Source organism: Mesoplodon mirus (genome assembly GCF_964341445.2).
Source record: "Mesoplodon mirus genome assembly, chromosome: 14".
Taxonomy (NCBI): domain Eukaryota; kingdom Metazoa; phylum Chordata; class Mammalia; order Artiodactyla; family Ziphiidae; genus Mesoplodon; species Mesoplodon mirus.
In genome coordinates this window covers 45702922-45723089 of record NC_138990.1, presented here as the reverse complement: position 1 = coordinate 45723089, position 20168 = coordinate 45702922, and the positions used below count along the sequence as shown (strand labels likewise).

The following is a 20168-nucleotide window of genomic DNA, read 5'->3' as shown; positions in this document are numbered from 1 at the left end:
ATTCTAGTCTAGTTTTTTACCACCTTGAGCAAGTCATGTCACATGTTCTTAGTCCTTTCATCAGTAAATGAAGGACTGTTCTAGATGACAGCCAAGGCTCTGTTTGAATGGGCCTGGTATCCACATGCATTTCAGCGCCCTCGGGGCCTCCAGGACACTGGTTATCATGGCCCTTGGCCAGCACACACCAGGATTGCAGGGCTGTGTGGAGGATGTGACAGAGTTCCCGGCTCCCGGCTCCCGTTAAGAGCCTGTTCTGTGGGAGGAACCCCTTGGACATTGCTTTCCTTCTGGGCTTCAGTTCTTAGAGCTGTTGCTCTTTGTAGCCCACTCAGCTCTGTCACATGAGCCCTTGTCCGCAGCTGGATCACTGTTGTGGGGCGTATGAGCTTTGACAAGGGTGGGGGACAATATGCAGTCATACTGGCCCAAAGGGGACTGAAACAAAGCACCTCTCAGCCAGGCCCCCCTGTTACCCCACAGCTGCTTTACTGGGCTGCCCATCGTCACAGCCATGGCCCTGAACTTTGTTCCTCTTCAGGGAATGGCAAGCCCTTAAAGCCCGGGCAACAGCGTTGGGAGATGGGGGCTAGGTCAGAGCTGGGCTCTTGAGGCTAAGCCAGGGGTGGTTTCTGGGCCCGAGGGAGGACGGCAGGGGTGCTGTGCTCCATGGCCATCGCCTCTGGAGACGGGGTCGCTCAGAAGAGCACTGACAGCCAGGCTGTGGCTCAGCTGAGGGAGACACGGTATGGACTTGTACCACACAAGTTTATTTAAATAAAAGTGAACACATATGCAGGCTGTGTGGCCCGAGGGGCAGGGGTTGGGGAGGCGGGCAGAGGGGAGGCAGACGTACAGGAGGGTCCAGGCAGAGAATGTGTGGTATGAACCAAGCTGCAGGGGGAGTGGCTGGGGGCCTCGGGGCAGTGCCGGGCTTCAGTGCTGGGGGCAGGGGGCCGAGGGTGGGCGAGCCTGGTGCCAGGAGGTCATTTTCATCCCTCACGTGCTCCCCTCACTCTCCCTGACCACCGGGGCCTAAGGCACCCCCTCCTCAGTCACCCTATCCCTCTCCTGACATCAGCCTTTCCCTCAACTACTGGGAAGTCAAAAGACAAAATAAATAAGAATCGGTGAGTCCTGCCACAGCCCTGGCAACGGGGAAGGGAGGCCAAGCCAGACACGCTGCCCCGGAGCCCGTGCTGTCAGCCCTGGGAAAAGAACAGGTAAAGTGCAAGGAAAATCCAGTAAGTAAAAATATACCAATGACTTTGTCAAATATACAGCTGCTGGCTGTCAGGGGAGCAGGCGGCTGGCTGGGGTGGGCGGCAGCAGCCCCCTGGGAAGTGTTGGCCGACACAGCACAGAGACCACGGAAATAAATAGGGGTGGGGAGTGGGCAGGGATCCCGCCCAACTGGGCCTCTGCCACAGGAGGAGGGGCCTCTGCCTGCTCGCCTGCCGCCCACCCCCAAGCCCTGCTCGCCAGGCTCCCCAGGGCCACGGCACTGACACAAAGCACCCGGCCAGCTGGCTGTCAGGGAAGGATTATAATGTGGGCATGGGAGCGGGGTGAGGGGCACGGCAGCCGTGCAGTCAGCCAGGGCTGGAGCCGCCCTCAGTACTCGTCCTGGTCTTCCTGTTGGTGTTCCTCGATCTCATCGTCCTCTGGGGGTGCAAATCCTTCCTGGAGGGTGGAAGGGAGAGAGGTGATGAGCCAGGCAGGCAGGCCGAGGGTGCGGACTCCTGAGGGTAGCTTGGGAGCCAGGGCCCAGGTTCTTGCCCTACTTCCCCTGCTCACGCCCTGTGAGACCTTGGGCTGGTGACTTCAGCTGGCTGCCCTCATCGCCCACGTTCTCCAAGGCCCCTTCTGGTCTGAGGGCCTGGCGGGAATGCGGGAGGCTCAGCAGCCACTGGGAGGACTCACCTCGGTGGCGTAGAGAATGCCGATGATGCCCGAGATGACAGGGCTGTTCTCACTTTCGTGTTCCTGGCAGATGAGCTCAATGTCTCGAAGTTTGCTGAAGTAGAAGTCGCGCTCCTTCTCCAGCCCATCCACTGTCAGCTTCAAATCCAAGAGCTGCTCGGGGAGAAGGTGGTGTTCAAGCCAGAGACCCCTGCCTCGGACTCCCTTCCCGCCCTGACGCCCCGGGGGCCTGGCTTTTGTGGCGGGGCTTTCTCAGCTGCCAGTGTCCACGCCACTCACCTGCTGGTTGAGTTCAAGAATCTGGGCATCGGTCTCATGGCCACCATTTCGGGCTGATGGAGGATTCTTCCGGAGGATGCAGGGTGGAGCCACGTTGCTCAGCCGGCCGGAGGTCTGCATATTTTTGGGGCCTGTGGGGGACGTCCTCTGTGGAACTGCCCAGAGGAGAAAAGTCAGATCGGGGCTGCGTGAGCCCACAGCTCACGTGGCACGAGACAGCCTGGTGTGACTGCGGGGCAGGCCCATGCGAAAGGCAGGCACTGTCGCCCTCCCCTCCTCTCCCTCTCAGGATGGGCGTCTACATCTAAGCCTCAAGCCACGGCCACACGTGACACCACAGCAGCGGGGCAGCCCTCTGGCAAGCCTGGGAGAGCAGGGGCTACAGGGAACGAAAGAAAGTGGAAGGTGTAGGCAGGGAGGAGAGCTGGCCTGAGGGGGAGAGGAGGGAACTGGGATGGCGAATTTGGGGAGTGGGGCTGGAGGGTTGAGGGCCCTCGTGTACTGACAGCTGGGGCTTGGGGAAAAGCAGCTGGCACAGGGTCTCGCTGGGTCTTTGCTAACAGATACCCCAGCCCACAGCCATCCTCCCCGGGGGTGCCTTCTGGAGGAGACCACAGAAGCCTGCCCCTCTGGGCCCCCTGCCTCAGGATGGTCTCTGGGCCCTCTGCTGGGCCTGATTCAGGGACCCCACTCCTCCCCTGCACACCCGGCATGCTGTGGCCACTTATTTTCCAGCTATGGCGGCTCCCAGGACAGAGCTGCTGATGCAAAGCAAGCAGGGGCGTGGGGGCGGCCCCAGGCGGGCAGCAGCACACACAGAGGAGCCGCTCTGCTATGACGGGTTCAGACGCCTGCGGGGCTGCTCCTCTCCTCTCACCAACCTGCCCATCCCCCAAAGGCCCTGTTGCTTTTTCCCCTTCTCCTCTGGAACCCAGACAAAGCCTCGTTTCTAGAGACGCATCTCTTGAGGACTAAGGGCTGTGGGGTTTTGGAAATGGGGGAAGATAGGGTCAAGCTTGGCCAACTTCCACCCCTGGGGAATCAAGTGGGCAGAGGGCAAGAAGTGTCTGTAGTGCCGGCCCAGGCCCTTGGCCTGGGTGGACCTGGACAGAGGAACCAAGCCAGGGGCTGCCCCATCATCTAGAGGCAGAGGAGTTAGCTCGGGCTACAGAGGGAAGTGCCCCGGGGCCTCCCATCACCAGCGGCCACCTTGGCGGGTGCCGGTGGCTCTCCTTTTGTAGCAGTCTCTGGAGCCCTCTCCTCCTACTGTGACTCCCCTTGGTCTAAGCAGGCAGCAGGCGGCGTCATCTGAACTCCGTGATAACAGTCTCCTCTAGGCTGGCAGGGCCGGGCCGGTGGCCCAGGGACTGCTCCTGGCTGTAGAGCCCTTCCGGCCCGGCCCCCCACACTCCCTCCCCCAGCTCGGGCACATTACCTGCTGTGCCAATGAGTTTCTTGGATTTGTTGAAGATCTGATCACCTGGGTTAGGAGGTGGTGCTACGTCCTGGCCCTGCCGCGCCAGCAGAGGGTTGTAATCCTTTCCATCATAGTTTGCGTCAAAGAATTTCTTAAACCACTGAATAAACTCAAAATTATCTTGGAATTTTCCTTTCACTAATTTCTCTACAGGAATGATCTGAAATAGACCACATAAGCAGAGAACTTTAACTTCCTGCTGCTGCAGGGCTGCCTTTCTCCGTGAGAGGGCCACTGCTCTCAGGAAAGCCAGCCCCTGGGCTGCAGCATCCTCCACCTTCTCCACCTGGCCCCCCTCCCGTGCCACCAGAGCAGATGGGTAGGCTGCAGGCCCTTTCCTCCAGGCACAGGAGGAAGTGTGTGGGGAGACATCCCTTGGTGCTGGGCCTGCATGTGGGGTGAGGGCTGCTGGAACCAGGGTCCTGGGCCGTTGAGGCCGTAGAGCGAGCCAAAAGACTTTTCTTGGGCCCTACAGAGGAGGAACTTAATAGGACCAATATACTGAGGCTCAAGTGCTGGGGTGTAGGGTCCAGAGAGGAGAAAGGGACAGGAATGTCATCAGGATGGGATGTCAAAAGTTGTGGGGTTTTCCACTGAGCCTGGAGCTGGGGGAACATTCCCCCTGGAGAGTTGGGGTGGAGAGAGGCGTGAGAACTGGATTGACCCCAACAGCCCCTGCTGCCCTGGTTGGCGGGCCATCTTCTTTCCCAGGGTCACACAGCTCCTCGGGGCCCCTCAGAGCATAGGCACCTACTTTATCAACACCCATCTTCTTGAATGCTGCTTGCAGCACCTTGAAGTTGTGAATATATTCGTGCTCTAGCTTGGCCTGGAACTTCACCTTCCTCAAGTGCACACAGCCAGGGAAGAGCATGTCCATGAACTGGCAGTAAGCTGCCCCTGTGGAGAAACACAAGATGCTCGTTTTCACTTCCCCAGGCCAACTGGGGCTACTCCCCCAAACCTCTCCGTCTCCTCTTCTCTCTCTTTGTTCCCAGAGCCGGGGCCAGACTTCCCAAGAGCGAGAGCAATTACCATACAGTGATGTAATTATGTACCAGCACCATATCAAACACTGCATGTATGGGCTTTAATCCTAACAGTAACCCTGGTTAGATAGCTGATGTCATCTCCATTCATGGATGGGAAAACTGAGACCTAGAGAGGTGTGGTGACTTGTCCAGGGTTGCACTACAAGAAGAGCTGAGATTTGGACCGCACCCCCGCCCTCGGAGTGGCTAGGCTGGACCTGGTGCACGTGACCTCTGGCTTCACTGCCTGTCCCCACTGCTGCTCCCCTTCTGCAGCCCTTTACTGTGCCTCTCCTGCTTGCTTTTTTTTTTTTTTTTTAACAGAGTAACCTAACCTCTCCTTAGGAAGCTGTGGTTGTTTTTTTTTTAATAAATTTATTTATTTTTGGCTGCATTGGGTCTTTGTTGGTACGCGTGGGCTTTCTCCAGTTGCGGCGAGCAGGGGCTACTCTTCGTTACGGTGCACGGGCTTCTCATTGCGGTGGCTTCTCTTGTTGCGGAGCACGGGCTCTAGGTGCACAGGTTTAGTAGCTGTGGTACGCGGGCTCCGTAGTTGAGGCTCGCAGGCTCTAGTGCGCAGGCGCAGTAGTTGTGGCACACGGGCTTAGTTGCTCCGCGGCATGTGGGATCTTCCCGGACCAGGGCTCCAACCCGTGTCCCCCTGCATTGGCAGGTGGATTCTTAACCACTGGGCCACCAGGGAAGCCCCTGCTCTTTGCTTTTTACTCTTTCCATCCCACGTAGACCCCTATTTCCTTACTCCAACTCCAAACACTTTGGCTAGTTGAGGGCTCTGCAGCACTCCTCCTTAATCCCAGTTATAAGCTCCGTTGTCCACTGTGGCTGTTCTGCCTCCTGCCTACCCCCCTTTGCCCCCCCAGCAGGGCCCACTTCCCCCCGATTCCCAGCCTCCCACCTGAGCAGAGCTGCTCTATCTTGGTATAGTTGAGGTGCAGGGAGTCGTTGACCCACGCGAGCATATCATGGCGACTCAGATTCTCACTGGTCACAGACGTGGAGTACACATTGACGGCCATACCCCAGCTGTAAAGAAAGAAGAAAGGCAAGCTAAGACCCTGGGGGCCTTGTGCTGTTCTTGAGCCCGAAGGAGAGGGAGCTGGAGGGTCTCTGGGGAAACGAGAAGCATCTTCCTCCAGACCAGCAGTTTACCTCTTGGAGAAGGGGTACTCATTCACTCTTTTTTTTTTTTTTTTTTTTTTTTGCGGTACGCGGGCCTCTCACTGTTGTGGCCTCTCCCGTTGCGGAGCACAGGTTCTGGACGTGCAGGCTCAGCGGCCATGGCTCACGGGCCCACCCGCTCCGCGGCATGTGGGATCTTCCCGGACCAGGGCACGAACCCGTGTCCCCTGCATCGGCAGGCGGACTCTCGACCACTGCGCCACCAGGGAAGCCCCTCATTCACTCTTGAAACATCTGGTGAGTGTCTGCTCTATGCTAGACCTGCACTAAGAAGTGGTGAAGTCAGATGTGGTCTCTGCCTCCAAGGAGTTTACAGACAGGCAAATCCCCACAGCAGGGAGTGACAGGGCAGGAAAAGCAGCACAGGCAAAGTTCAGGGACAAAGAAGGGAGGCATCTCTTCTGCTTGACAGGGTCAGCGAAGACGTCAGAGCAGCCTGAAAGGGGTAGGAATTTTCTGAACATACAGGGGACGGGGTAGAAAGGCAGTGGAGGCCCCAGGACTATCAAGAACAGAGGTATGGCTTATTCCAGGACTCTGAGCCGTTCAGCAGGCCTGGGGAGCCGGTGTGTGTGTTGGGGTGTGGCGCACGAGACTGGAAGGGGCTGGTAGCCACGGGCTTTGGTTACCATAAGGAGGAGCCTGGACTCTCTGTTTAAACAAGGGAAGCCATCAGAGGATTTTAAGCAGACAGTACTTGACCAGATTTGGGTTCTAGAAAGCTGACTAATCTTCACATCTGCTCTGACTTCATACCCTATAATCCCTGTGGCCTGCTGGCCAATCCACAGGCACCTAAATTCCGCTTATCCAGAAACTTCCCTCAATACAGGCTTCTGTTCTCGTATTCGTTATCCCAGTGATTGTCACCACCAGGCACCCAGTCACCCACGCTGGAAACCTGTGGGCTCGTCCCAGACAGCCTACTCCCCCTCATCCTCAGAGCCCGTCATTCAGTGAGCCCGGCTACTCTGCCTTCCCAGTGTGCCCTGCTCTTTGCCTCGGCCTCCTGCTGCCTTGGGGTTTCTGCATCCATTCTCTCCAGCCAAGGCTAGCAGAAGCCTCCTAGGCGGCCTCCCAGCCCTCAGGCACTCCCTCCCCCTAGTCCATCCCTGACACTGCTGCGGTCAGAATCTACGTGAAAGCGGCCCTGGCCACGCCACCCATCCCCCACTTCTCCCCCACTCCCGCCCCAGCCAGTGGGTGTAAGCGCCTCCTTACCCTCCCCCCATCCCCACGCAGAGGTCAAGTGTCAGTTGTTATTACTGACTTGCACTGTTAAGAGAGAGGGAAATATTTCTTGTAACTAGGTCTTTATCACAAATGGAGAAATAGGACTGCATATTTCACGAATTGTGAGAGTACATATTTCTGGAGTGAAGAATATTTAGGTTTAATAAGCAAATTGTCTCCCTGAAGGAAGAAAACACCCAGCCCACTTCCCGGTCCCCTGTGGGCATCTGCTCTTATAATGTGACCCCCTCCCCATCACTTATGTAGCTCTTCAATGAGCCCTCCCTCTCCAGCCCTGTCTTCTACTTTGATCCCCCAACTGGGAGCCATGGGCAGCTCTCTACTTACCCTCTGCCTGGAAATGCAGCCGCCACCCCCAAAGTCCACTCATTCTCTGCTCTAGAGGTTCTCAAACTGTGGTCCCTGGAGCAGCTTTGGTGCTCTATGGGCATCAGCTTGTTAGAAATTTCAACTTAGAAATTCTAATTCTTGAGCCTCGCCCCAGATCTACTGAGTCAGAAACTGCACTTGACCAAGAGGGTCTACAGGCACAGTTAAATTAGAGAAGCTGCTTTAGAGAAGAGGCTCAGTTGGTATCTGCTAGGCTGTGCTCCCCCATGGCCCCACCCCAAGTATATATAATGGAACCTCGCTAGATGCACATTTAACTTCAATAAATTTTTTGAAGGAAAATCAAGAAACCCTCTTGTTTATTCTTAGTCCTTCCTCCTTTTAAAAATAGACCTTGTCCTTCATTGCCCAGGGAAAGGGAAGCCAGACAGAGCCAAAAGGCCAAAAGCAACAAAAATTATCATCTTGGGAGCTTCTAAGGACTCACAAGCTGACAATTCTAGAGATTTCTGAGGGTAATTTTGACTGCACTTGAGTCCCCTCTTACACAGTGGTTTTGAGCCACCGCCCTGTAACCTGACCCTTGCACTAATCACTGGACTTGCTGAAATGCCTGCCTCCCTCATCAGTAAGCATCTCAAAGCCAGTAGTGGTGTTTCCAGGCCTGTCACAGGCAAGGTATTCAGCAAATTTGTTGAATGACTGAGTGATACCTCCTCACCTTTTCTCCTCTTTCTGAACCATCTTTTATCACCTTCTGGTTGGGACCCTCCCTCCCCCACTCAACCTTCTGGATTCAGCTTGGGCTCCATCTTGTCCAAGGCACGTTCTCTGAGCCCCTGTGCAGGGAGACATGGCCTTCATCTGTGTCCCTCTGTCACCCTGAGCTTACTCAATCATGGCGTTGATCACATTCTCTCGAAATCACTTGTGTGTCTGTCTCTTCCACCTGACTGTAAACTCAATGGCCAGGCTGTTTCATTCACTTTGGGGTTCTAGATCAATTCTCAGTGAATGACAATCACAGAGACTAGAGTTAGGAGAGTGCTTCTTAATTTCCAGGGAACTCACCTAAAGTAACCTCAGCAGGCGTGGCAGGAGCGTTCGGACACCAGACTTGATTAGAGAGGCAGATGGGTAGGGTCAAGGCAAGTGCATTGTTATTTTGATGAGTATTTAGTTAGGGACTCTGAGAAATAGAAAGATTTGCCCTTGTCATCAAGGAGTTTATAGTCTCACTGGGGAGACCAACACACAGGAGAACAGTATAACCAAATGTCCCAAAGTGTGGTGAAAACGGTAGGTGCTACAGAAAGTCAGGAAGGAGAGAGCATGTACAGCTGGAGAGTGGATTTGAACGGCCCCACTAAGAATGGTCAGAACCTGCCAGGCCTTCGGGGGTCTGCAGAGGCCTGTGGGATCTGAGTGCAGGGGGGACAAGCCATTCTGGACACTGGCCTACCACAGGCTTGGGGACTCATTTCTCCACGAGGTCCTGGGGTCTGCTCTGTCTCTGTGCTCCTGGGGTACAGAGTCTGGGCTGGTCAGGGGTGGTTCTGGGAGGTACAGGGTGGTCTTAGGTTGGCCCTGGGAATTCCTGAGCCACTTTCGGGATTTTTTTCCTGTTTACTGTGTATGAGTTTCAAGTGCTGATTACTGAAGAAAAGCAGAGGCACTGGTCCTAGTCTAAACTAGTCCTCCAGTTTTTGACTGAAATCATTTGAGCTTCAAGGGTCCTCCAACCTGAGGGCAGCCTTCCTGCGGTTCCCTAGCCTCTCTAAATATTATATATAACCACGTCATGTATATTATTACATAGTATACATGCAATTATATATAATATACTATATAAATATACATTAATATATATTTATATATAACGTAGTACATATTCATATATAGTATGTATAACTATATGTGATACACTACATATGATATATACCAATCTATTTAGATATAATGTATCATATAGTTGGCTCTCAGTGTCCATGGGAGATTTGTTCCAGGACCACCGTGGATACCAAAATCTGTGGATGCTCAAGTCCCTTATGTAAAATGGCATGGTACTTGCAAATAACCTATGCACATTCTCCTGTATACTTTAAGTCATCTTTAGAGTATTTATAATACCTAATACAATGTAAACACTATGTAAATAGTTGCTGGTTCATGGCAAATTCAAGTTTTACTTTTTGGAATTTTCTGGAATTTTTTTTTCAAATATTTTCCACCTATGGTTGGTTGAATTCATGACCCATGAATGGAACCCACGAATATGGAGGGCTGACTGTATAATATATTTAGTGTTATATCTATATATATGTGTGTGTATAACTATATATTTTATAGTTATTTTATTTTATATCTATATAATTTAAAAATCTTCCTGGTGCACAACAAGGTATTAGAACCAAAGTCCTCATCTGATGCATGTGCTTGGCTGGGATTGCCTGGCCTGCATTGCAGTGGCACAGGCTGGGATATTGGGGTGTTTTGCGACCTCCCTGGGGTACAGCGTTGGCTATTTTCCTCCTTGGTAAGTATGAAGAATCTCCAGTCTCCCTCCCAGAACACAACTAAAGACCTTGCTATCAGGGCCCTAAGAGTCACCAAAAGCTACGCACGTACTAGAAAAATGCCCAAATCTTCTCAGCTTGGCCAGAAATTCCCAGCTCTCTCCATGCCTGAAGGTGGAAGGGCATTTTCCACACCTCTGATTAGTCTGAATCTAGGGCCCCCAAAGAGCCAACAGTGCCTGTAAGGAGAAGGCTGGAAAAAAATGGCTCCTCTCAGGACCGAACCACCAATTATGCTTTTTACCCACATAAGTGGGTGTGAGTGTGGTTCTGGTTCTTTCAGGTGATGCTACCCTCTGGCCCAGCTGAGGTCCATTTTGGCTCAGGAGGACTCATCCAAGACACTTGGGGGTCTCTGCAAGGATTCTCAGTCACACTTGCTGGCGGGGGGGTGGGCGGTCACGAAGAAACCAGCCTCCTAGTTTCCTTATTCCTCATCATGATGGGGAGGGCAGGATGCCCTTTTAATTTTCCTCTCCCAGATTTGGCCCTATAAATACAACTAAATTACGGCCAGCAGGTGGCACCCAGGTCCTGGGCAAAGACTCCTTTAAAAGTTTCTCCCATCCCCAAATCCCTCTCTCCCTAGCTCAGTTTAGAAAAGGGAGAGCCCCTAACTTTGACCTTGTCCCTCAAAGAGGAAGCCTGGTTTGCTCATAACCTGCTGGTGTCAGGGCACGGGCTTGAGTGGAGTCCTTGTTCCTGACGCAGGTGTCCTCTGAGAACTGAGCCAGCTGGAGTGGCCTAGGGCATTAGGCCTACTCTAAGATCCTGGACTCAACGAAACCAACCTCCTGCTTCCCCAAAGCCATAAGTTAAACTCATCAACGGGTTCAACTTCTGATGACTTACTATATTGGGGGTTGACTCAGGCCTCGACTCAAATCAGGGCAGCTTCTGCGGGTGGAGGAGGCATATAAAGCATTTGCCCAAGCATCTAGCCCTAAGTGGACCAGTTGCCTCCAAATCCAGCAGAGACAATGTCTGAGACAACTCTTAAAGTTGACTACACCTGTAACCAAGGGCTGCTTCACCTCCCCTGAGAGAACGGTAGGCAACCACCCAGAGGACGCAGGCTCTGTTCCAAGGGCTACGATAGCAGGGTCTTCCAACCCCGTCCCTGTGACATTTCCTTTCCTTTCTCTTAATGCTCAGTGGCCTAAATCAGAGCAAGACATCCTGCACTAGAGCTGTGCAAAATCAAGTCGCTCTTCCTTCCCCGGTGCCATGGTGCGGGAGGAACACAGGGTTTGGGTGCAGATGGCCTGGGTTCATGCTCTGGCCTTGCCAGTGGTTGATCTTGAGTCTGAGCAAGTCACTGCACCCAGAGCCTTCATCTCCTCATATTCGAAACTGAGATGATAACTAAGGCTTTTTGGAGACAAATGTTATAATCCACAAGAGTAGCATTCATGGCGGGAACTTCAACCACCCTGGCAGACCAGGAGAGAAGCTATTGGAAGGTGGGCAGGCCTGAACGTACTCCTCCCATGCACGTCACCACTGAGGGGGAACACCATTGCCTGCAGGGGGGCAGGTAGAGTCGAGTCTCGGGGACATGCAGAATGAGAGTCTGCACAAGAGAGGACAGAGACTTAAATGTTGAACCTTGTCAGGTTTGTTCTGGACATTGTTAGGCAGACTTGCTGGTGGAAAGGTTAGAGTATTAAATGAGCAGTCTGTCAAAAAGGCATGGAAATAAAACTGGTGGATTGGCTGTGGCGGGGGAGAGGCTCTGAGAGCAGAGAAGGGCTGGGCCTGGGGTTGAGGGCAAGTTGTCTGAATGATTCATAGACTCCAGTTTCAGAGGAGGGGAACACATGCCACTTGGCCAGATGACAGCTGTCAGCCACACGGTCTGAAGAAACATCATTTGAAAGGAAGATAAAGTGACATGGCTTGAATGTGTCCCCCAAGACCAGAACTGCTTTTGAAGCACGAAGGATCAGTAAGGAGACACCAGGCCCACTAGTGCCGCAGACACAAACGTTCTTTTCCCCACATGTCCCAGCAGCCGTTGCAGCCCCCACTCTCTCTTTATGTTCAGGCCGCAGATGGGCCAGCAATCCCCTCCCCGGGGGTGTGTACAGAGCTGGACTGAGAGCCAGTCCGACTGGGGCATCCTCCCAGCAGGTACCAAGTTCTGTTCTCAGATCCGCCCCAAAGCCTTGCTCTGAGGAGTCCGGCAGCTATATCGCCATGTTATATAGTTTCTCTTTTCCTTGCATCAGAGGAAGAGGTGTTTTTCAATCTCTTGCCGAGCATCCAGGGGCTTCATGCTGCATCCATGTGCTGCATCTGGTTGTGTGTGGCCAGCAGGTGCAGCCAGCCTTCTAGTCTACTGCTCTTTGGGGTCAACAGATAGGGAATGTGGCCAGAAAACCACACTTTCTGAGCCCACCTGCCACCTGAAACCCCACACTGCAGTTCAGCCTCTCCCATTCGTTCATTCAGCAATATTTTATTGCGTCTGGGGCCCTGAGTCAGTACTAATTAAGGAAAGAAATGGGCACCAGAGCTCCAGCATAGCTGCCGGAGGGCCACAACCAAAAGCCACACCTGCCCCTGCTCAGATCGGAACTCTGTGGGGAGCTTTCCAGGGTGCTGGGAAGAAGAACATGAGTCAGACACATCAGTCATCCTCTGCCTGTCATGAAGGTTGTTCAGCCCCCAAAGTGGAGAGAGGATTAACTTCTGGTTCCCACAGACGGGGTCCCTCATTAACCCCACAGCAGTTCCATGCTCAAGAGAATCATTCTGATTCTTCAGGCTTGAGAACAGAGGCTTGGATACTTCAAACTACTTGCTCAAAGTCTCACAGGCAGTTCGTGGCTGAGCACATGGCCAAGCCACATCTTCTACCATTAAGCCTCACTTCCCCACACTGCCAAGCTCCAGGAGCCTGCTGCTGGTAGCCTTGTTTTGATGGCAGCTCCCAAGTTTGTTGACTTAAAAAGTAGGTGTTTGTGGAACTTAAAGATGTCCAGTAGAGAACCTTTGGAAAGAAAGGTTTAACCTTCTACCTGCCCACCGACACGGATCCTACTAAAAATGGATTAATTTTAGCAAGTGAGGAGCTCTGTTTACTCCCCTCCTGGATTTCCATGAACCCTTTGAGTAATGAGCAGATAGAGCAATCTGGCCAGGACTCCCCAAAGGATTCCTTCCCTGGGACAGCAGCTACAAGGGGCACGGTGGCATTATCCAGATCTGCCTCTTCAGAGGTTAGATCGTGTTCAGCAGGACACGTTCAGGACCCCAGTGGCTGGGACCTCAGCAGGGCTCAGGATCTTAGGGAAGAGCTACATGACCTAAAAGTGTTGTGAGAACAGAATCCTGGAGAAGCTCCAGTCCCTACCTGAACCTACACCGTCCAGATCCCTGTCCTAGATCTGCTGGAGACGCGTGCGCTGGTTCCCCACCAGCTGCGGAACTACTCCACCTGCCCCACCTCCACTTTTTAAATTCAGCTTTGGGAGTCTGAGCCTCCCCGTGAGTCATGTCTTTGGTCAGCCATGAGAAGAAGGTGATTGGCTGGGTCTGCCAGGGATTTGTGACCCGCCGGCAGGGCTCTTCCAGTCCCTCAGGACCGTTCATCCCTGCCTGCACATATTGCCTCCGTGCAACCCCAGAATAATCTGGATGTGTGACCCAGCGGGGCAAGGAGTAACAATTTTGCAGATTTTCCCAACAGGTGACTTCAGCCCCCCTGGGCCCAGGCAGGAAGGGGTAGCCCAGTGACAACGGGCATAGCCCCACGTCAGGAGTGGGAAACGTTTTGGCAAGCTCCTCAGAGTTTTCTCTCCTCTGATGCCACAGCATCTGTTCCAGTTTTCCTGGCCGGTAGGATGCATCTACAAAGCAGAATATATGGGAAATCTGGAGTTGGGGAAGGATCGTGGTTAGAGGCCCAGCTTCAGGAAGCCCAGATGGCAGTCCCCAGGCAGAAGGGCAGAAAAAGCACAGTTCTGTAGTCTGTCTCCCTCTTAGACTGGTGTTCTACGGTCTCGGAGGCCTGAAGCTGGACGTGTGTTGGGCGCCTGCTTCTCAAACAGGTGCCCTTGGATTCTCAGTGTCTCCCTCAGTATTGCTGATAAGGCTGACCGAATACTTGCTGTGTGCCGGGCTCTGCTCAGCGCTTTGTATACACGACTCACTTAGTCCTCGTAACAGCTCTATGAAATGCGGACTGTTTTGTCCCGTTTATAGATGAGGAGACTGAGGCCCAAAGTCAAGCAGCTAGGAAATGTTAGAGCCAGGATTTAAAGCCAAGTTGTCTGACTGGAGATCTGGTCTTCTTAAAGGAGCCTGCTTGAGGCATGCCCAACGCCCCCTGCAGGACCAAAAGACTTGGTGTTTCCCTCATAGCCGTTGGGCGCAGAGGGTAGAGACGTGGGAACTGCAGGGAGTTCTTCTAGGAACCAAAGAATTAGAGAAGACTGAGGGTCCCTGAATTATTTTCAAGACATATTTGTGGAAGGCAGAGTTCCACTGAAGGCTTAAAAACAAAAAGCCAAAATTAGACTTAGGCCAGTGACAAGGTTATTAAATATTAGAATGTGAGCTTTCAGAGTTATGCAGCCTTATTTATGATTTAATAAGGAATATAATGCCTAGCTCTTAAGTACAGTCCTAGGTATCTGGGAAGGAGCTGGATGGTCTCGAGAAGCTCTTCCCGGCCACAGGATGTGGAGATTTGGTCTTGAGGACCATGTTGGAAGCCTCAGGCTGCAGAATGGCCAGCAGCTGCACCTCTCCTGATGAGAGCTATAACTGCCTTTCCTGTTACCAGTGACTGCACCATGAGCCTTATGGTCCTAGCATAGGAAATGGTTTAGCAAATCACCAGACTAGACCTCCTCAACTTTTCTTTCCCTTGACCCCAGACCTGGTAGCAGGAGTCAAGACCCTACAGAGCAGGCTGGTCCCAAAGCCACGACCTCAGTCTGATCCTTGAATGGGGTTTCCAGCTGACCTGGAGGATGACCTGCCACAATCCAATCAGGAGCTGTTTCTTCTGACAGTCACCGTGTGCCAAAGACCATAGTGCTCTTTCTAATTTTTAGTCTTTTTCATTTTTATTTATTTACTTATTTTTGGCTGCATTGGGTCTTCATTGCTTTCTCTAGTTGCCGTGAGCAGGGGCTACTCTTCTTTGCGGTGCGCAGGCTTCTCATTGCAGCCGCTTCTCTTGTTGCAGAGCACGGGCTCTAGGCACATGGGCTTCAGTAGTTGTGGCTCGCGGGCTCAGTAGTTGTGGCTTGCGGGCTCTAGAGCGCAGGCTCAGTAGTTGTGGTTCACGGGCTTAGTTTCTCTGAGGCATGTGGGAATCTTCCCAGACCAGGGCTCGAACACGTCCCCTGCATTGGCAGGCGGACTCTCAACCATTGCGCCACCAGGGAAGTCCAGGTTTTCTTCTTCATATTTCTCTTTCCAAGCTACTGAAACATTGCTCTAATGTCACTCAGCAAGTGTTTACTGACCACTGCCATAATGTGCTAAGCACCCCACAAGGCACCATGAGGATGTGGGATGATTTTAAGTCATGGGTCTTCTCCTTAAGGAGCCTTTGTTTGGTTGAAGAAATAAGAGTAATTCATAAAATAAGAGATTTCCTTGTTTTATAGTTCCAAGAGAATATATGAAGTACTAACTTGTGCAAGTGTATTTGGCTTTTAAGTGCTCCAGGAGAGTGTAAAGGGTGAGTGGGGCCTCAGTAGTTAGATGGTTTCTGGGGGTAGGTGGCACCTAATTTAGGCCTTTAAAGATGACAGGACATCAGAAAGCAGTGAAGAGAAAATGGAAAATTTGGGACTTGGGAAACATGTTTATTATTACTTTTATTTGAAAAATGAGCATGAGACCAATGATTAAATCTTAGAGGAATGTTAGAGGATGCAACCAAGAGAGGACATGGGAGAGGTACGTGGTGTCCCAGGAGCCAAGGGAGGGACCAATTTCAAGGAGGAGGTTACCTGCCCTGTTTAATGAAGTTACCAGAACTTGGATAGAGAAACGGTCATTAGATTGTGCAAGAAGAAATGATGAGACTCTGAGTCGTTTTGTTGGAGTGTGAGGACAGAAGCTAGACCTGCAGACAATTACAGAGTCCCAGATCATTTGCCCGAGGATGCTGAGGAGGGAAATCAGGGGTTCATCACCAAGGCCACTGGGTCTGCCGCAGCACTGCAGGTGGACTAGAGAGTGATGGCTTGCGAGGCGGAGAACACTTTGCTTCTTTCAGTAAAATCTGGAAAATTCATGTCCTATCCTTAAATCCTAGATCGTATCTGTCTAAGGAGGCTCATGAGTGCAACCTCATGGTCTTACTAAAGCTTTTTACAACATGGTGTCATGAACGAAAAGAAAGAATGGGAAAAAATTTTAATATAATAAAGTCTTGACTAAGTTGACTGTTTGGAAAATGTTTTAAATATTAATATACTGTTCTGTTTAACTGTGGTTAGTCAAATCCCCTTTTGGTCTTTAGTTTTGTTGAAAATTATTAAGGAAGGGTAGAATAAACAAAATGTGTTACTGAGGACTTTCCAGAGCCTCAGATTCACTTACTCATTGTTCACCGTTTATGGAGTGTGTGTTCCAGGCCCTGAGCCAGGCATGGGGCCTATGGAAAGGAAAGGGACCCAGTCTGGGCCCTTGAGGGGTTCGCAGACTAGGGTGGGAGTTAGACAAGTGAACATAATAACCAAAGGGCGACACATTACACTACAACCCCAGATGCAGGAAGGGCATGCAGCTGAGCAACTCTGCTTCCTGGGTCAGGGAAGGCTTCTAGAGGAAGCATAGTTTGAGTTGGGTCTTGAAGGAAAAGCTCATCAAGCAAATAAGAGTCAAAAGGATAGAGGAACAGACTGGGAGGAAGGAGAGGATTACAAATAGTTCACCCCAGAATGCATGCTGGGGGCAGGAGGAGATGTGGTTAAAGGTAGACAGAAGCTACAACCAAGAGCTCTGTAAGGCGGCTGGGAGTTATTCCATCCTGGGGGAAACTCAGCAAGGGATGTTCTCCCCCATGTATATATTTGTAACAATACAAAAATATTTGTAACACTACTATAGTTAAAATAGTAGCTGAGTGTAATTTCCAAATCAAAAATATAGAAAATGAAATTACAATGCTTAGAAAGTGCATTAAATTTATAATTCTTGAGGCTTTAGTTTATATTATCTTTTCCGGTAAGAACTGAAGAGAGTCCCAAGTGCTGCTTGCAGAAATCAGTGCCCCTCCAAATTTTGGTAAACTTTTTATTTTGAAATAATTTTAGACTCACAATTGCAAAATAGGACAAAGAATTCCCACATATCTTCATCCAGCTTCCCCAATAACATCTTACATAACAATTGTTAAGGCCAGGAAATTGACATGGGTATGTTATTAACTAAGCTACAGACCTCATTTGGATTTCATCAATTTTTACACGCACCCTTATTCTGTGTTGTTGTTGTCCAGTCTATGAAATTTTATCACATGTATAGATTCATGTAATCACCACTCTGCTAGGGCACAGACTATTCTATAACCTCAAAGAAACTCCCTCATGCTACCCCTTTATAGCCATGCCCTCCTCCTACTCTAATCCCTGGTAACCACAGATATGTTTTCTATCACTATAATTTTGTAATTTTAAGAATGTTACAGAAATGGGATCATACAACCTTTTGAGATCGGCTTTTTTTTTTCTTAGCATAATACCTTCGAGTTCCATCCAAGTTGTTGCACGGATTCATAGTTCTTTTTTATTGCTGAATAGTAGTCCAAACAATGGTACAAGTATGGCTATACCACGGTTTATCCATTCACCCACTGAAGGACATCTGGGTTGTTTCCAGTTTTGGGCAATTACAAAAAACCCTGTGAGAACCTTCCTCAATCTTCTCTTGCTTTGTCCATGACAGTCTGGCTCTGGCAGAGATCTCTCCATACTTTTCTGTCCTCTGGAACTACAAATCGAATTGGGTTTTGTAGGTGGGAGACCCAGGCATTAGGTTGGGGAGGGGGTTGAGAAAACACAGGTACACAAGCAACGCTTTGGACTGACTATTCCAAAAATTATGGGTTTGTCTCAGTTTAAACCTAAGTTTGTGCCCCTGCAGACCAGGCTCCTGCTTCTTACAGGCATTTATACTGTAACCCAACTCTGTGAATTTATCTTTCTAGGTGGCATAATTTCAGCAAGCATACTTTAGAATCATAGTGGCCAGTTCAGGCAGCCTTCAACCTGAACAAAATTGAGAGGAGCTTTAAAATGAAAAGGGAATAAAGTTTCAAACATCAAGTGTTTGCAGGATTATTGAGGCTGAATCCATTAAGGTTCAGAATGACCTGTCTAAATTTCTACCCAAACTTGCACAAAACCTTCTTAAATCAGAAGCTAAAGAAAGACTAAAATAAATAGTCAAATGCATAATAGAGAAAGGACACATCATATCTTGAACAAGCCCTCGTAATAACCCTACCCAATGTGTGGGGATATAGATTTACTCAGGACCTTGAGGCCATAAATAGAATAGTCATTCCCTGACCAGAACCAAGTACTCTTTTATCTCTAGTGCCTCCTGAGGTTGCATATTTTTCAGTCATAGATTCATGTTCTGCTTTCTTTAGTGTTCCTTTAGATCAAAATAGTCAACATGTGTTTGCCTCCTTCTGGGAAAATCAACAATATAACTGGAATGTTATGCCCAAAAGATCTGAGGCTATTCCTACTTTTCACAAGTCCTCAACCACAACCTCAAGGACCTTAAATTTCCCTGTGATTCTTTATGTGGATGACCTTTTGTTGTATCCAAAGATGAGGGAAGCTCTTAGACTGTTTCTAGCTATTATTTTCTTTCAGAAAGGACATAAGTTTTTTTTGTTTTTGTTTTTGTGGCCGCTCCGCCCGACATGCGGGATCTTAGTTCCCTAACCGGGGATCGAACCTGTGCCCCCTGCAGTAGAAGCACGGAGTCTTAACCACTGGGCCACCAGGGAAGTCTCAAAGGACATAAGGTTTTTAAAGAGAAGTTACAATTTTGTCAAAGTAAAGTTCTTTACCCAGGCATGATTTATCCCAAGGAGGTAAATCCTTTACTTCTGATTATAGGCCATTCAAAACTTTCCAACTTTTCTGAAATTATCACATTTATAACTTAATCAAGTCCTTTGTATATAAGTCCCTTCCCTGGTAATCTCAACATGAAGAAGCCTTTTGTGAGTTAAATCAGCCCTTCAGCGACCTCCCACTCTGGGCCCACCTAATTATCATAAACATGTCTGTGTGTGTGTGTGAGATCTGGATAAACTGTTGATGTTATGAGTCAATTTCATGGGACTCATCAGACATCAAGTCTACTGCAGTCTCTCTTGACTGTGGCAAGGCCTACTTAGCTCTCTTAAGGGAATTAGCCCTAGCGGCTAAGCTAGTGGGGGCTTTTGTCCACTTGGTTTTAGGGTGTCCTTTAAATCTGATGGTCCTTCATGCTGTACAATGTTGGTAGCTCACTGAAAATACACAACGTTTCTCAGTAGGCAGGCTTACCCCCAGTGAAATCCTATTACTTTCTCTCCCACATATTTCTAGTCATTGTAGTAATACTTTGAATCCTGCTGCTCTACTTTTAGATGTCTTGTTCTCAATGAGGTCATTTTGGCCTACTGGTTTCCACTCTAGGAAAAAGAGACTGTTGGATAATTCAAGGAGAATAACTGGGCCTTGATTTAAGAACCAAAAGCTTGGCCACTAATGGGGAATCAGGGTTGCTTTCTTTTCTTGTAACACCAAAGGTTTTTCCAGATCTCACGTGTACATAAACATTCTCTTCCCTTCTCTCCCCTCACGGTGGTAGTAACTGACAGTAGCCTCAAACCATGCCCTCAAAGGACAGCTCCCAGAGAGCTCGGTTTCCTTAGAACAGTGCTTCTCACACTCTGCGTGCCACCTCTCTGGAGGTCAGGGTAAGGTCGTGAAGGGACCGCTTAAATAGAATCCTTATCGTTTCCTTCCTGGAATCACAATTCTGGTGTTTTCTTTTTCTTATTTTTTTATTTTTATTTTTCCTCTGAATAGTTTTTTTTTAAACATCTTTATTGGAGTA

The 20168-nt window shown here is 50.2% G+C and overlaps 1 protein-coding gene across 2 annotated transcripts in view; it reads right to left on the bottom strand.

The window, feature by feature from the left end:
• Nucleotides 1–751: 751 nt before the first annotated feature.
• MAPRE3 (microtubule associated protein RP/EB family member 3) overlaps nucleotides 752–20168 on the bottom strand; it is a 49384-nt gene continuing 29967 nt past the window's right edge. Inside the window, exons 2-7 of one of the 2 annotated variants that reach the window (XM_082642949.1) lie at nucleotides 5627–5754; nucleotides 4434–4579; nucleotides 3683–3839; nucleotides 2203–2357; nucleotides 1924–2076; nucleotides 752–1683 (exon numbers count right to left, since the gene is read on the bottom strand). In XM_082642949.1, coding sequence (XP_082499075.1) covers nucleotides 1615–1683; nucleotides 1924–2076; nucleotides 2203–2357; nucleotides 3683–3839; nucleotides 4434–4579; nucleotides 5627–5747 — 801 coding nt within the window. In that variant the 5' untranslated portion in view covers nucleotides 5748–5754 and the 3' untranslated portion in view covers nucleotides 752–1614. Of the gene's footprint in view, nucleotides 1684–1923; nucleotides 2077–2202; nucleotides 2358–3637; nucleotides 3840–4433; nucleotides 4580–5626; nucleotides 5755–20168 lie in introns of both variants that reach the window. The other variant, XM_082642948.1, reaches the window with a different exon arrangement.